Source organism: Lactuca virosa, chromosome 8 (assembly GCF_052849685.1).
Source record: "Lactuca virosa cultivar CGN04683 chromosome 8, Lactuca_virosa_CGN04683_v6, whole genome shotgun sequence".
Taxonomy (NCBI): domain Eukaryota; kingdom Viridiplantae; phylum Streptophyta; class Magnoliopsida; order Asterales; family Asteraceae; genus Lactuca; species Lactuca virosa.
The window spans coordinates 254009614-254024742 of NC_136433.1; the positions used below are offsets into that span (position 1 = coordinate 254009614).

At 31.1% G+C, this 15129-nt stretch overlaps 1 protein-coding gene across 3 annotated transcripts; it reads left to right on the forward strand.

Moving 5' to 3' along the window:
- Positions 1-7917: 7917 nt before the first annotated feature.
- On the forward strand, positions 7918-13792 carry LOC145133098 (protein EMBRYO SAC DEVELOPMENT ARREST 30-like). 3 transcript variants are annotated; one of them, XM_079068033.1, is made up of 12 exons: positions 7918-8095; positions 8347-8502; positions 9317-9567; positions 9689-9773; positions 9934-10004; positions 10097-10185; positions 10776-11019; positions 11138-11250; positions 11323-11413; positions 11487-11615; positions 11675-12216; positions 13045-13792. In XM_079068033.1, the coding sequence occupies exons 3-12, from the start codon at positions 9400-9402 to the stop codon at positions 13436-13438; spliced, it is 1926 nt and encodes a 641-aa protein (XP_078924159.1). In that variant the 5' UTR covers positions 7918-8095; positions 8347-8502; positions 9317-9399; the 3' UTR covers positions 13439-13792. The 3 variants fall into 3 exon arrangements, with proteins under 3 accessions (XP_078924159.1, XP_078924160.1, XP_078924161.1); XM_079068034.1 differs by lacking the exons at positions 7918-8095; positions 8347-8502 and having other exon boundaries at positions 9438-9567; positions 9934-10008; XM_079068035.1 differs by lacking the exons at positions 7918-8095; positions 8347-8502 and having other exon boundaries at positions 9438-9567; positions 10123-10185.
- The last annotated feature ends 1337 nt before the right edge of the window (positions 13793-15129 follow it).

Consider the following 15129-nt stretch of genomic DNA (forward strand, 5'->3'; position numbering starts at 1 on the left):
TGATATGAATGATATTGTCTTTATTATCGTGATTTTTAAAAATCAAGCAAATCACTTAATATAAATTGAATTGCTTATTTATTTATTATTTCTTTTGTATTTTTTTTTTCAAAAGTTTACTTTAAAAACTACTTAATTTTTAACTTAATTTTCAATATCGTTATTTAATATATGTCAATATTATTTTTATTAATATAGATTGAATTACTTATTTATTCGTCATATTATTTGTATTTTATGTAAAAATTAGTACTTTAAATTTTTTTTAAGGTTTACACATTGATATTATTTTTTAATAAACCCGTGTAGTACACGGGTTTGACACCTAGTTAAATACATATCACATTAATAAGTGGCATTATCTTAGATGAAATTTTAATAAAAATGTTAGTTAGATTCATTTTTAAAGTTTTTAAACCAAACTTATTAAATACAAATATTTAATATTTATATTAGAGCAATTTGGTTTTTTGATACAATAATTTTTAACATAAATGAACCACGTGATCTTTGTTTTATCACAACATGATACGACTATTTGGTTAAAACATGTTGTGCAGTAGCTTTATGAATTGATTTTATTCGGTGTACCAACCCCCATGAATGCTCATATTGCTCTTTTCATATTGGCCTTGTAAAACCAAAAGCAACAATAAGTTGTTATATGTACCATCATCGTTAAATTCTGCAAAGAAATTCGATAAACATTACAATTAAAATGCATTTTCATAACCATAAACATCAAATTCAGACATTGTAATTTGGTCAATTTTTAAAATATTTTTTTCTTATAAGAATTAAAATATGATTTTTCAGGCTACACCTAATCACATATACCTATCTTCCGATTAAAGAAATTATTACAAAAAAACTTGTTATGAACAAAAATATAATATTAGCTTCATAATTTGCCAAATGCTAACACTAATAAATAATAATGAACTTTCACAGATCTTGCATTTTGGTCACTGCATCCAACTAACAAATGAAATTCAGTTTAGAGGATTGATTCAAGAAGTGCATCCATGACTTATTGTAGCTGAATTTGGAGAAATGCTAAGACCTACTGGCATATGAGGGAACGATTTATGAGGCTATAGTTGGTTTTTGGAGGGCAATACAAATTCAAAATCGTTAGCACATATCTTTCATACCTGCTTCATTTATCAAATTAAGATCAAACTTGTCAAAATCAAAGTACAAAAAAACCCAGATATGTAACCTATCAATCAAACAACATATTTTTCACAGAAATAAATATCACAAATCTATAATTTACATTTTATATAATATTCTTAAATTATATCTTACATTTTCATCTTTAATGGTCACCAACACCTTTTTCTGTCTTATTATTGTGACACACATCTATATCGAAAAAAAGAAAGAACTATAGATAATGAATGTTAACAGAGTGATCCTTCATTGAAAACGCAACAAAATCCTTCATAAGGCTGCTAGGGTTCTTCTATAGACCGCTAGAAGGTCTTTATAGTGACAACCGGTGTGACATCTATGAGAACGCACCATTTAAAGTAACAGTTTTGATTAATGTAAGTGAAAAGTCATTTAGAATGCTTACTAGTTGTGATTGTTTCCCCTTGGATGTGAACATTAACATTCTTGTAGAGAAAATGGAACTTCAAATGAATCAACAAACATGACAACACAAAAAGAAGCCTAAATTGACATATAACCAAATTTCCAATAAATTTCAAAAATTTAAGGTTTCGCTGAACATTTTTTTCAATTTATCAAAATTTTATTTTATTGCAACCCTATATGACCAATCAAGAATCTAAAGTAAGTGAAAGAAGTAATTGTTCATTTAAAGCCAGTAAAAAAAATACAATATTGTGAAATTGCTTATAATTTACATGTTTGCTTATTGTCCTGGAGGTACCCGACCACTTGAACATGTACTATTATTTGATTAATTAGTGCATAAATTACATTATAGAATATGAAATTTAACAATTGTTCAAATTCATTTACACTTGATTTAACAATAGAAAATGGACAAATTTATAATCATAAAAGTATGCTTAATTCAACAAATTTGTTATCAAAATTAATGGAAAACTGAGCTTCTTGAAGAAACAAATCAAATATACAAAAATGATATAAATAAAAAACAAAGAATGGAACAAAGAACATTTGAAGATCATATCAGAAATGTATGACCAATAAGACCTTTTTTGGCACTTTTCAATATAGCCATGATTAATCTTTTCCCATCTTCAAGATGATAAGTAAAAGTGAGTAGAGAAAACAAATTTGTAATCATAAACTATGCTTAATTCAACAAATTAGTTATCAAAGTTAATGGAAAGTATTTTTTTGTCGAAATAATCAATTATTAAGTATGTAGGATATTACCCTAAGGGATTTAGAGTTTTGCATCATGTTCAAGCTTCAACTAATGCTTATCACTTGCAACTAAAATTCTATGCAATTTAAACTTAATTATAGTAAATCTAATCATTAACATTATAAAAAAAAGGGTAAAGTTAAGAATAAATACATATAGTTATTGAGTTAGATAGTTGGAAATCGAGCAATTGTAATTTAACATGTATAAGACCGATTATTACTTTTAAAAACTGGAAGTATTTATTATATTAATAAGATTTAAATGCAATGTGACTGTTTTACCCTTGGTGAATTTTGGTATCATCGATGTACACTGAGAAAGATATAGAATAATTAAGAAGATATATCATGTTGATTTGCAAACATATAGGATGGTCAGTGCATAAATTACGGATTTAAATTTGAGGATAATTTGAATTTTGAATTTTGAATTTTATTTTAGGGATAGAGGAAATTGGTGGAGGTTTGAACGGAAACATTGATAGACAACGTGTTTGACCAAGGTCAAGATGAAGTAAGCAAATTGATCTAATGGTGGAAAAGGTATAAGTGAAACACAATAAAAAATCTTTATTGCTTTAGATAATGAAATAAAGTTTCTCTTTTAGACATATAGTTCAATATTCTATTTTGTAAATGTAAATGTCTTAGTCTTCGCCTCTCTCTAGCGTCATTGTAATGAGTTTTATTATTTAAATCTGTAAAATTGTAGAATATCATTAATATCTAAAATATAATAATATTTCAACGATAAATGTTTACTAATAAATCTATCAATAAATTCACAAGGAGTTATAAATAATTGTTTTAGAACGGTTAAAAGATTTATAAAAGTTTACAATTTTATAAAAAGTGGTAGTTTTCTAATATTTATTTTGAAGTTGTAATGAATAACATTGTAACAATATTGACAAATTCACATTCAAACGAAATAATAGAGTAAAAAAATGATTAAAATTCTAAATTCATATGAGTTTAAACCCGAAAGACAAATAGATGAATAATTCAACATTTCATAAAACCCAAAACGTATTCAAATGAACAAAATTATAACCCAAAAACGAATAATATGAAACAAAGTCATCAAAAACCAAACCCAAAAACCAAATAGTATGTAAACATAATATGAAATCAATAGTACTTAAATCACCCAACTACTCAAACAAAATCATGAAAATCATATATTATTTTTCTTGCTTTGGAATTAATAGTTTTGGCTTGCCTTCTCCAGAAAGTACGATCTGCCATTGATGTTCATGGTTGTTTGGTTGAGGACACTGTTGCCAGATTATCAACATCGTAAATATCTTCCAGGTTGCATTTTAATTCTTCATGTCCATACTTTTTTAAAGGATGTCCACTTAGTTAATGGACTTGTTGCAATACTTTTATCAAGATTCAAAGCGAGTGTGATGTTATAACCAGTAAACGAAACAACATCCTAAATATAGAAAATAAATTCATATGTCAATCTAAAAGTTAATAATATTTTAAAGTATTTAGAATATTAGATTTAGTTATATCATATTTAAAACCTTCAAATTTAATGTGTCTTGAGATCCGAATTCTACTGATAAAACGTTAAACAAATCGGATTTTGGCACCTACATTTGTAGTACATAGAAATATGTTAGTTGATCAACTGAAATATAAAAAACGAAATTTAATAAGTGTAGTGTTTGTGGTATTCTTCGTAAAAGAATGTTACATGTTCGATGTTAATTTTTTTTTCAATTTAGCAATGAGTGTATTATCAGCAGTGAAGTTTGAGATTGCATAACCATCAACTTTGTTTTTCAAATTATAATGTGAAATTTGAATTTTGAACGCCAACTTTCTATCCAAAAGTACATTCAAAGCAGATAGATAAATCTCTATATTACCCTCCTAAAAAATGAACGTTTATTAAAATAGATAGATAAAAAGTACAAATTAGTTTTGTGTAAATGAAGTTAATATTGATAAACTCATTAAAATTTTGAAGCAACTCTTGTGTGGTATTTTCCAGAAGTTTCTTTGCGTCACGATCAAATAATGTAAGCGACACCACACCGGTAAAGTCTTGTACTCTAATGGTGATTTTGAAACTAAAACCATTGATATAAACAAATTATGTAATATAAAATTAGAAAATTTAACCGAAGATTATAATAATATATATAAAAGAATTATTGAAAATCTTGGAACAATAGATATGTCTTTGTTCATGCAACTTGAAGTGTAACAATAAAAAACTTCTTTATCTTGCTTTTAGTTCGTTCCACCAATTTTGCCATCATGCATTAAAACGACTTTTATGGTTTTCTCTTGAAATTTACTACAAGCCAAATAGTACCATTCCACATAAGTATATATATGCTTAATCGTACCGACAATCAATGTCTTTTTTCTGAGAAATATTGATATAAGTTTAAATTATATAATAAAAAAACTAAAACGAAATATGAGGGTAAAAATAATCCAAAAACTATTTGACATAATGTATATTTCATAAATGAAAGTTAAGTATACAAACCTCAACTACTTGTTGGAGATGAACAATAGTATGAAAATCAAACTCATGAAGAAAATTGTCATTTTCCAAGTAGAGGACGGAGGACGAAGAGTTGCTACAATTAGCATATGTGCTTTCTGACCGGCTCTGGCAAGAAATCTTAACAATAAAGAAGATATTATTTTTGTTGCTTTAAAATAGGAGTAAAACAATAATAATATGCAAACAAATTGGGATCGTATATATAAGGTGTTTTTGAATATTGAAATCGTTATCTTCCAAAAAAATTGGGATCCTAAGATATAATCTTGGAGGTTTTTGGCTATTTATCTGGAAAAAAAGAAAGATATCAGTTATATTGATTCTAAATTTCAAATTAATTGACTTGCTTATTTAATGAATTTTAAAATTAAACCATTATCCTCAAATTGATTCATTTTATGTGGGATATACTAAGAGATAAATATTAATTTTGACTCTCAAATATTTTGCTGATTTAATGAGATTAGATTAGATTTTATAGGTTAATAACTTAAATTATTAATATGCTTATTTAATGAGTTTTTTTTTTTCAAAAAAATAGCTAACCGAGTTTGAATTTTGAAGCCAAAAGCTATAAATAAGGGAGTTAAATTAGGAACAACATTAATTAGAGAAACTGATATCTCGAATATAAATAAAATGATATGTTTCAATTGATAACATAGTTGCTGAATTTAAAAATTTTATAATTACATGTAATTACGTTTGGATTCTATTTGGAGAAGATAATGTCAACGATTTGATCTAATGGTGGAAAACATGAGATTGAAATACAATTACAGACTATGATTGTTTCATTGGTGAATTAAAAGTTTTTCTTTTAATAATATTTAGAGATTAGAGATATGCAAGTGAGAATTTTTTTTTTTGTGACACCCGCCTAGCAACGTTTCATCATTAAAATGAGTAATATACAAAATAGCAAAATGGGGTTGATATATGTCCTCTTAATACTTGATCGATATTCAAAAGAAAAGCATATAACCTTATAGAAAGGATATATCATAAGTATACACGTGCATTAACCACAAAATACACTTATAACAAATGAGTACTTATAATAGCAACAATGTAGCATTTTGAGCTCTTCCAAGTTCCAACATATGATAATAACTACAATCAGAATATGCAAATGGATTCTGGAAGCAGTCAAGTTAAATGTTAGACTAAATGAATCACATAAGTACGATTTATACCTTATAAGCATGTGGTTAACTACTAATAACCCTAAGATGTAGGGGTGAACATTTGGACCGGTGGATCAGACCGGACCGGACCGTTTTTTGGACCCCGGGGCCGGTTCTCGGTTCTAGGAATCCATCAAAACCGGTCCGGTTTTTTCCCGGTCCGGTCCGGTTTTACCGGGTTTAGAACCGGTTGGACCCGATTTTAAAAAAAAATTTGTAATCTGTGAAATTTTTTTTTCAACATTTAATTTACAATTTGTAGATGAATCTAGACTATAATTTTGTTGATTTTTGTATTATATTCAATGAGTTACAGTCTTTCAAAGTTGAGCTATCAAAACTGGAAAAAATTTCAGCTTTTCAGCAACATTTTTAAAATTTTGTAATCTGTGAAAACTTTTAAACAACCATAACTCATTCGTTTTAAGTCGGATTGACACGTGATTTTTTTCCAACGTTTAATTTACAGTTTGTAGATGAATTTAGACTATAATTTTGTTGATTTTGGTATTATATTCAATGAGTTACAGTCTTTTAAAGTTGAGCTATCAAAGCTGAAAATTTTCAGCTTTTCAGCAAGATTTTTAAAATTTTATAATCTGTAAAATTTTTTAAACAACCATAACTCATTCGTTTTAAGTCGGATTGACTTGCGGTTTTTTCCAACATTTAGTTTACAGTTTGTAGATAATTTAGACTATAATTTTGTTGATTTTGGTATTATATTAAGCGAGTTACAATCCTTCAAAGTTGAACTATCAAAGCTGAAATATTTTAACTTTTTAACTATTATTTTAGACTATAATTCTGAATTTTATGTATCTTTGACAGATAAATCATATGAAAAAGATCTTGGTGAACTTGATTTATATGTTAGTTGCTTTTATTTGGAAAATTAATTTTGCAAGTTATAATATTATAACATCAATGTAGATTAGTTATGCATGAAACGGAAACGTAATCATTTTTACAAGTTGTATCGTATCAAACCCAATAACATATTCGTTTTAACGAGTTCTATCAAACCCAAAAACTTATTTTAACGATTTGTATTCTATACAATTAAAGTTGTACCGGTCCAAACGGGTCCAAAAACTAAAAAACCCGGACCCGGACACGGACACGGACACGGACACAGACACGACTCATCCGGTCCGGTCCACGGTCCACAATATTCTTCATAACCGGTCCGGTCCAAATGCTCACCCCTACTAAGAGGGATGTTAATACACAAATCCACAAAATAAAACTAATAAATTAAGAGTTTGAACTTGGTTGAATAATATCCAATATGTTCATCTAGTTTTAAACTTCTTTTTTGTGTTTGAAATCCTATTTTTGAAGATTTTTCTTTTGAAAAAAAAAACAAGTTTGGGAACAAATAATATGACGAATATAAAGAGAAGTAAAAAGTATCAGGTTCTCCAATTGTATGTATAGTTTCATAGTTGAACTAATGAGGGCTGGGAACGTTTGAGCTAGTTCAGAACAATGTTTGAAAAAACATGTGAAAATTTTGATTAAAGGCCTTAAATATTGGGAGCCACTCATCTTGATTTTTGGAATTCGAAATTCCACCAAGTTTCAAAAATGATGATCATTTAATGTGTTTTATTGCATTTAAAAAAAATAAAATAAAATGCTATTTTAGTTTTAATGAGTTTATTTGTACAATTTATCTTTTGGCTCTTTGGTTCATGGGTTTATTTCCAACTATTCAAAATTGTTTGTTCATTTTTAGTTATATTTGTCATTTGCAAAATTTGTCCTGATATAAAAAAGTTTTGTTTGTTTTACATCCTTATCAATTTCGTCAAGTTAGCCCCCTCTGTTTAATCTTTCTTAACAAACTACACCCCAAAACACACGTCTTCTCCATATTTCGAAACTATCACAGTCTTTCTATACGTCGGCACAGTTCCGAAGCACTGTATAAATCCTCCGTCGTCTTTGCCACCGAAAATTTCAGGCACAGTCCATGCGTCTCGCCATATCACAGGTATATCCGCAGAATCGCATTCCATATGTGTTGCTCCCATAATTTCGATTTGAGATCTCCTTCTTGATCCTATACTTCTAATTTCAAACATTCACGAAACAACAATTGAAACATGATAGAATTACTGAATTAGTTCTTATGTTTTTGAAATAAGCATGATCATCGAAAGATATATACAGTTGTTACTCTTCAAATTCATCAATGTTTAAATTATCACTTAACGAACAAGTGATTAACACATCACTTTGTAGTCTTCAGAGGTAAAAACGCGTTTCTCCTTCTGCTACGCGTTCACGCCTATTTTATTCTGCGACAGCCGACATCCTCTCAGCCGCACGCGTGCCTCCTCCCTCCGCCCTCAGCCGCACGCCTGCCTCTTCCCTCCTCCCTCAGCCGCACGCCTCCCTGTAAGTTTCTCGATCTTCTTTACTAAGTAGTTTATATTTTGTGCTGATATAGAATTTGATGTTGTCTGTTTTATTCTTCTTCTACAAAACTTGAGTGACTTGTAAGTTTATGTCGCTGACTTTCTGTAATCTGCAACATGTTTGGCATTTTTCAGTTTGAGTTTTTGTAACTTCTAATATAGATATGTGTTCATTGCATTACTCCTAACAAAGCTATTCTAGAAAGGGGGTTTAATGTATAGAATTCAAGGAACTATGGTAAATATGCACCATAACATGGACAAAGTACATTGTGTTATGTTCTAACAAATCTTTACACAAAGTAAATTGTATTATGTTGCATTGATTGTTAATCAATTCTTGTAATTTGTTATGAAGTTAGTATGTTTGTATTATAAAGTTGTAATATGTTTGGAAATACATGCTTGTAAATACGTTCATGTAATATGTTTGAAGAAAGACAATTACATTCATAAACATTTACATTAGTTTAAAGGGATAATGGCCAATTTATGCAATGCATTTACATGTTAATACCAAATTTATGAACAAAATGTATTTCTTATCAATTTATGCAACTGTATTCCAGTTTTTCACCATCTTTAACCCATTTATACATGTATAAATCGATCCTTATTCACTAACAAATTGCAACCTGTCTGTATAAATTGGTAAGAAATTCACTTCATTTGCTTGATTTGGTAAAAGCATGTTCATTCCATAAACAAGTCATTAGCCCTAGTCTGAAAAACTGATCCCAACCATTTCTACAGTATCAAACTTTTACACATTATGCTTGTTTATGCTTTTTCAGTCATGATTTGGAAGAACTGGATCCATTTCTAGTGCAACTGTAACTAACAACCCAAGCATTCCCAAACTGCATGATAAGTTCTTATGATGTTCAAATCCAAGATAAAATGGGTAGCACTTGGAGGACTAGTTCTATCTTTTCTGTCATTGCTTGTACATATGTTTCTTGCAAACACAAGTGCAGAGCTAGTGCAATACCATGTGATGACAGGGTTTCTTGAGGATCTAAATGTAAATGTCATGGGAAAACAGGTAATAATACCTGTACTTGAGTCTTGACCTGAAGTTCTGTAGGGTAATTCAATGAGGATGAGAAGGGCATTCATGTCTTTTGTACATTGGTCATTCTTTTTGTTCTATTTGGTTGCTGCAGGGTGGTGCATCTAGAAAGTTGTGGAAGAAGGTTAAGCCTTTAGAGGCTTTGCAGCCTTATGCAAACCCTAGGAAGAAATACCCTGGTAACAACTCTTCTATCAAGAAATAGCAACATACTTTTATTTATTTATGTATTATAGCATCCTACTTTCATTGCTGTAATAAGAAGAAATGAAAGTATGATGCTATTTTTTGCACTTAATTCAAATTCTAACTCTACTCATGTCTGAAAATTTGTTTCAGTTCCTGTACACAAGAACAATGGGTTCATACATGCGAAAATCTTCGGTGGGTTTGAGAAGATCAGATCATCAGTATGTAATGTGTTCATTTAAATGTTAACTTTTCTTCAGTAGTTAAATGTTGTCTAATACTGAAGGTTCATACGGGTTTTCCAATTTGCTAGATTTGTGATCTTGTTACCATATCCAGGCTTCTCAATGCTACTCTTGTCATCCCAGAGCTTCAAGAAAGTGTCAATTCCAAAGGCATTGGGTATGTTCACAAGTCCTCTAACAAAACAAAAGGGTAAATCGTAAGTTACAATTTTTGTCCTTTTGGTTAGTTGTTTTTTCCATTTTTAACCTTTTTCATCCCTGATAAGTGTTATTGTTACTATTTCTTTCTCGTAGTGGATGCCTTTTAAAAGGTGTCATCAAGTCCTGGCATGTGTGTTGCACATGAGGGTATTTAAGTCTTTTCACTATTCTCTCTTTGAAACATGTTGCATCCACTGTCTTTGGAAGGGTTTCATTTTTCAGTGATAGAAGGGGGATGAAAAATGAATGCCTTTCAATATCACAATTAGGACAAAGTGACGATAACAAGCGTCAAAGAGAGAGAATAGAAAAGACTAATATACCCTCATGATGACATCTTTTAAAAAATCCGTCCACTTGAGAGACAAAAAGAGTGACAAAATACTTAGGGGTGAAAAAGGTAAAAAATGGAAAAACCGGACCATATCCGTAAAAAGAAACTAAAACAGGGACGGAAAGCGTAACTTACCGAAAGTAATATCAAGCAGCAATCTTTGTATTTTATCTTGTAACCCTTTTTCTGTATGTTATTATTATTCCATTCAGCTCCGAATTTAAAAGCTTCTCATATCTTTACAATGAAGAACACTTGATAAATTCTCTTAAAAATGATGTAATCATTGTAAAAGACCTTCCACCAAAGCTGAAGGAGGCAAGAAAACGTAAAGAATGCCCGATTTTTAAGCCCAAGAGCTCAGCTTCACCCGAGTATTATGTCAAACAAGTGTTGCCAAAGTTAAAGAAGGGGAAAGTTATTGGGTTAGTGATCATAGATGGTAGCTGTCTACAGGTACTAATAATAGCAAGAACACTTTAGTTCCTTTAATAATGTCTCAATGTGTTTGCTGTTTAATTTGATATTAAACAATATTATATCATTAAAGTTGTGGTATCTGTGTTCTTATCAGGCTATCCTCCCACCTAAATTGGCTGAATATCAGAGGCTTAGATGCAGAGTAGCATTTCATGCGCTTAATTTTCGTCCAGAAATTTTGTCATTGGCACATCAGATGGTGAAAAGGTTAAAGTCGTCTTAATATTTTTACTTATTTCCCCTTTTCCCCCTAAACTTTTCAATTTCTTAATTACACAGGTTACGAGCTTCAGGGCAACCTTATCTTGCATATCATCCTGGCCTTGTGAGAGATTCTTTAGCTTATCAAGGTTGTGCTGAGCTTTTCCAGGTTAGTGAATTACATTAGATATACACATATGTATGTATGTATGTATGTATGAGTTTCACCTATCTTTCTATAGGATGTTCATACAGAACTCATTCAGTACCGAAGGGCACAAATGATTAAACAAAAACTTGTTCATGGCGAAACAAGTGTTGATTCATATATTCAGAAAGCAAAGGGCTTGTGTCCACTCATGCCTGAAGAGGTAACATGGATTCTTCTTATTCAAAGTAAATGGAGGGTATTAATGTCTTTTTATTTCAGGTAGGACTTCTTCTACGGGCTATGGGGTACCCACCAATGACACGGATCTACTTAGCAGGTTCGGAAAGATTCGGTGGTCAACGTGTAATGATCCCACTACGTGCCATGTACACAAACTTAGTAGACCGATCAAATCTATGCAATAAATACGAACTAAACAAATTACTAGGCACCGAAACACCACTTCCTTCATCTCCCTTCAACTACACTCCCACCAAAACCACCAACGAGTGGGACCAGGCCGGCCCTCGTCCCCGCCCTCTGCCGCCGCCACCAGGGCGGCCGATTTACCAGCATGAAAAAGAAGGGTGGTATGGTTGGATTGCAGAGAAGGATTCAGAGCCGGATCCTTCGGCGATTGATTTGAGGGAGAAAGCTCGGAGGTTGCTGTGGGATGCGATTGATTATGTTGTGTCGGTTGAAGCGGATGGTTTTTTTCCCGGGTTTAATAATGATGGGACTGGGTGGCCGGATTTTTCGAGCTTGGTTATGGGTCATCGCCTTTATGAGATGGCGTCTTCCCCAACTTATCGACCTGATAGGTAAATATATAATTATACAAAAACCAAAGGGTCATTTACCTCGGTCTAAAAGAGAAATAGGAGTTGTTTCATATGCCTTTTACTAGGTCTGGTAAGAAAGAAATTAGGTCTGCCTCGGTTAGATTCAGACCGTTGGATTCCACAAGTGGTTGGGTCGGATTCAGTCCTGATAAGTCTTACTGGGTCGCAGGTCTCGACTCAATCAACTCAACCAACAACTATCAAATAGTCCGATAATCTTTGTATATACAACAATTAGGTTATGTTTGACGTAACAGCTGAAAAGCTAGCTGTTATATGAAAAACTAGTTGACAACTGAAAAGCTAGCCGATTAAAATTGATCTTTGTTAAAACTAGCTAATAAACTACCTGAAAGATATAAAATGACATTTAAAAGAATATGTTTTCAATAATTAATTAAGAGATATATTTGGAAGTTTTGAAAAAGGCTCTTCAAAAGCTAGTCAAAGTAGTTTTTAAAAAGCTAACTTATAAGTTACTTTTTAGTTTGCCAAACATAACAATTTAAAAAAACTCGAAAAATAAGCTAGATGTGGCGTGTCAAACACAACCTTAAGCTAAACAAAATGTTATTTTAATGTAAAAAAAAGAAACATGCCCTAGCTATATATGAGTGTTTAACATTGAAAAATTACTTAATCGAGAAAAACATGGTTAGGTTTTTCACATTAAGCTCTAAATTTTTACAAATAGAATTACAATACAATACTATAATTGGGTAGAATTTTTGGAGTATAATTATAAAAAAATAAATGGAAGTGAAAGTATGTTGCTATTTGTTGCATATAATGGTATTTTCTCTGCAGGAAATTTCTTGCGAATCTGTTCAACAGCACCAGAGAGAACTTATATATCCCAAGACGAAATTGGACACTTGCTGCGCGTAAACATCTAAACAACAGCCTTGGAGATGAGGGACTAAACCGTCAATTCCATCAATCAAAACCAAGCTCCTTCCTTTCCCACCCAATCCCAGAATGCACTTGTACAATCTTTAAACAATTTGGGAACACCAAGTGTCCTAAATGGCTCAAAGACAGTTTCACAGAATCCAAAACACAAGAGACTAAAATAACAGATGAAAATGAACAACACGATGATGAAACCGAAACCGATGAATGGCAATCGGGTTCAGAAGATGAAAACCAATCAAATGATTCGACATTTGAACAAGATTCTGAAATAGATCCAAACGATTAAAAAGATATACAGGTTATTTTATTATTATTTTTTTTGATTACTTACATGATATTCTTTTGGATAGAGGCGAATAAAAGTCGAATGCAGTTAAAGATGGGTCCCAGTATGCGTTGTCAAATATTACGAACAACACATGGAAATACGTATATGACTATAAGTTTAGGTTCATTGGTTTATTCATTTTTATAGATGATTTGTATATTGATTGAAGGCTTTGAGCTCATAAGAAGTAGAAACAATTGTCTTTGGATGCACCTATGTTTGGTATAATTTTTCTTCATTTATATACCTCCTTTATAAACTTGTTAGGTATTGGTTTGGTATATAGCCCATGAGGGCTACAAAGTTATTCGAGCTAGAACTCACAAAAGAAGCTTGACACACATTAGGAGTCAAGCTTGAGCTTATTTGTAAAAATGGAAATGTAGAAAACCATTTCTTTGTAGTTTTGGCGCGCATAACGAAAGTTATATCTTAAAATACTTTTATTAAGGGAAACTAGCCGTGATTTACTTCTTTTTTAAGAAGAGTAATAATACTTGGTAGATAGGATGACAAGTGGAAGCCTAATGGAACTAGCGATAGCTAGTCATTTACAACATATAAGAATATATATATTACATATTTTTTATTTTCATCTCTTAATGTAATAATAAAAATACTTTGGTTACATAACAGAATACTAAAACAGAACATTGATTTTGCTTGAAATCTTTCATACTAAAATGTAGATCTCTTTTGCTCTTGTTTTGACTTTTGAGGTTTGTCTGTTTCTATAGCTTTTATAGTTCTGCTTGAAAAAACATAGCAAATAAGTTTTAATCGTTATAGATTTCTAGAAATGACTATCAAAATGTGAAAATTCAATCATCAAAAATAAACAACCATAAACAAATATCCAAATTGATTAATTGAAAGGCTTTTACCGGTTAACAACTTCTGGACCGACCAAAGATTTGAACAGTTGGCAATCCATATTGTAAACGTAGTACATCAATTTGAATTTTTTCTGAACAAAATAAAAGACGAAAACAACCAAGGCTGTGGATCCACCATTGAAAGTTAAAATCGATAATCATAATATTACATCCAAAAGGCTAAACAAACCCCAAGTAAACCAAAATAATTTCATGCAATAAAATTCACATAGCTAACAAAGAGCAGCAAAAACTAATGCTTGCTGGAATTCAGAAATTGATTGTATAAGAGTGAAGCAATTACCTAGACTAAAACTTCAACTCCGAAAGACTTGAGATGAATGTGTCATTTAAAAAAAAGTTGGCAAACTCGATAACAAGTTGATTAAGTCATTACGATGCGATTTTAGATTTTAGTCTTTTGACTTGCGTCGTTTGCTTTTCCTGAATTTTTTTGATTCCTGCTCATCAGATTTCTCGTTTGCTCCGTTTACTCTTGCATGACAAGCCATCTAATATGATTTGGGCCAAAAATTGAACACTGTCTAATAGAAAATCTAAAAAAGTGGGCCCTAGATTTCAGTAGGCCCTGTTCATACAGACACACTTTGAACTCCTCTTGGGCCGGCCTCCTGCGTAGTAAAAAAGGAATGATGGGAAAGCTATGGAAGAAGAGATGGCTTCAATAATGAAAACTGACAACTAGAAGACTTACCACATGGTAATAAAGCATTACAATTGCAATGGGGGATTTTAGAGAAAAGGCGATCTAGA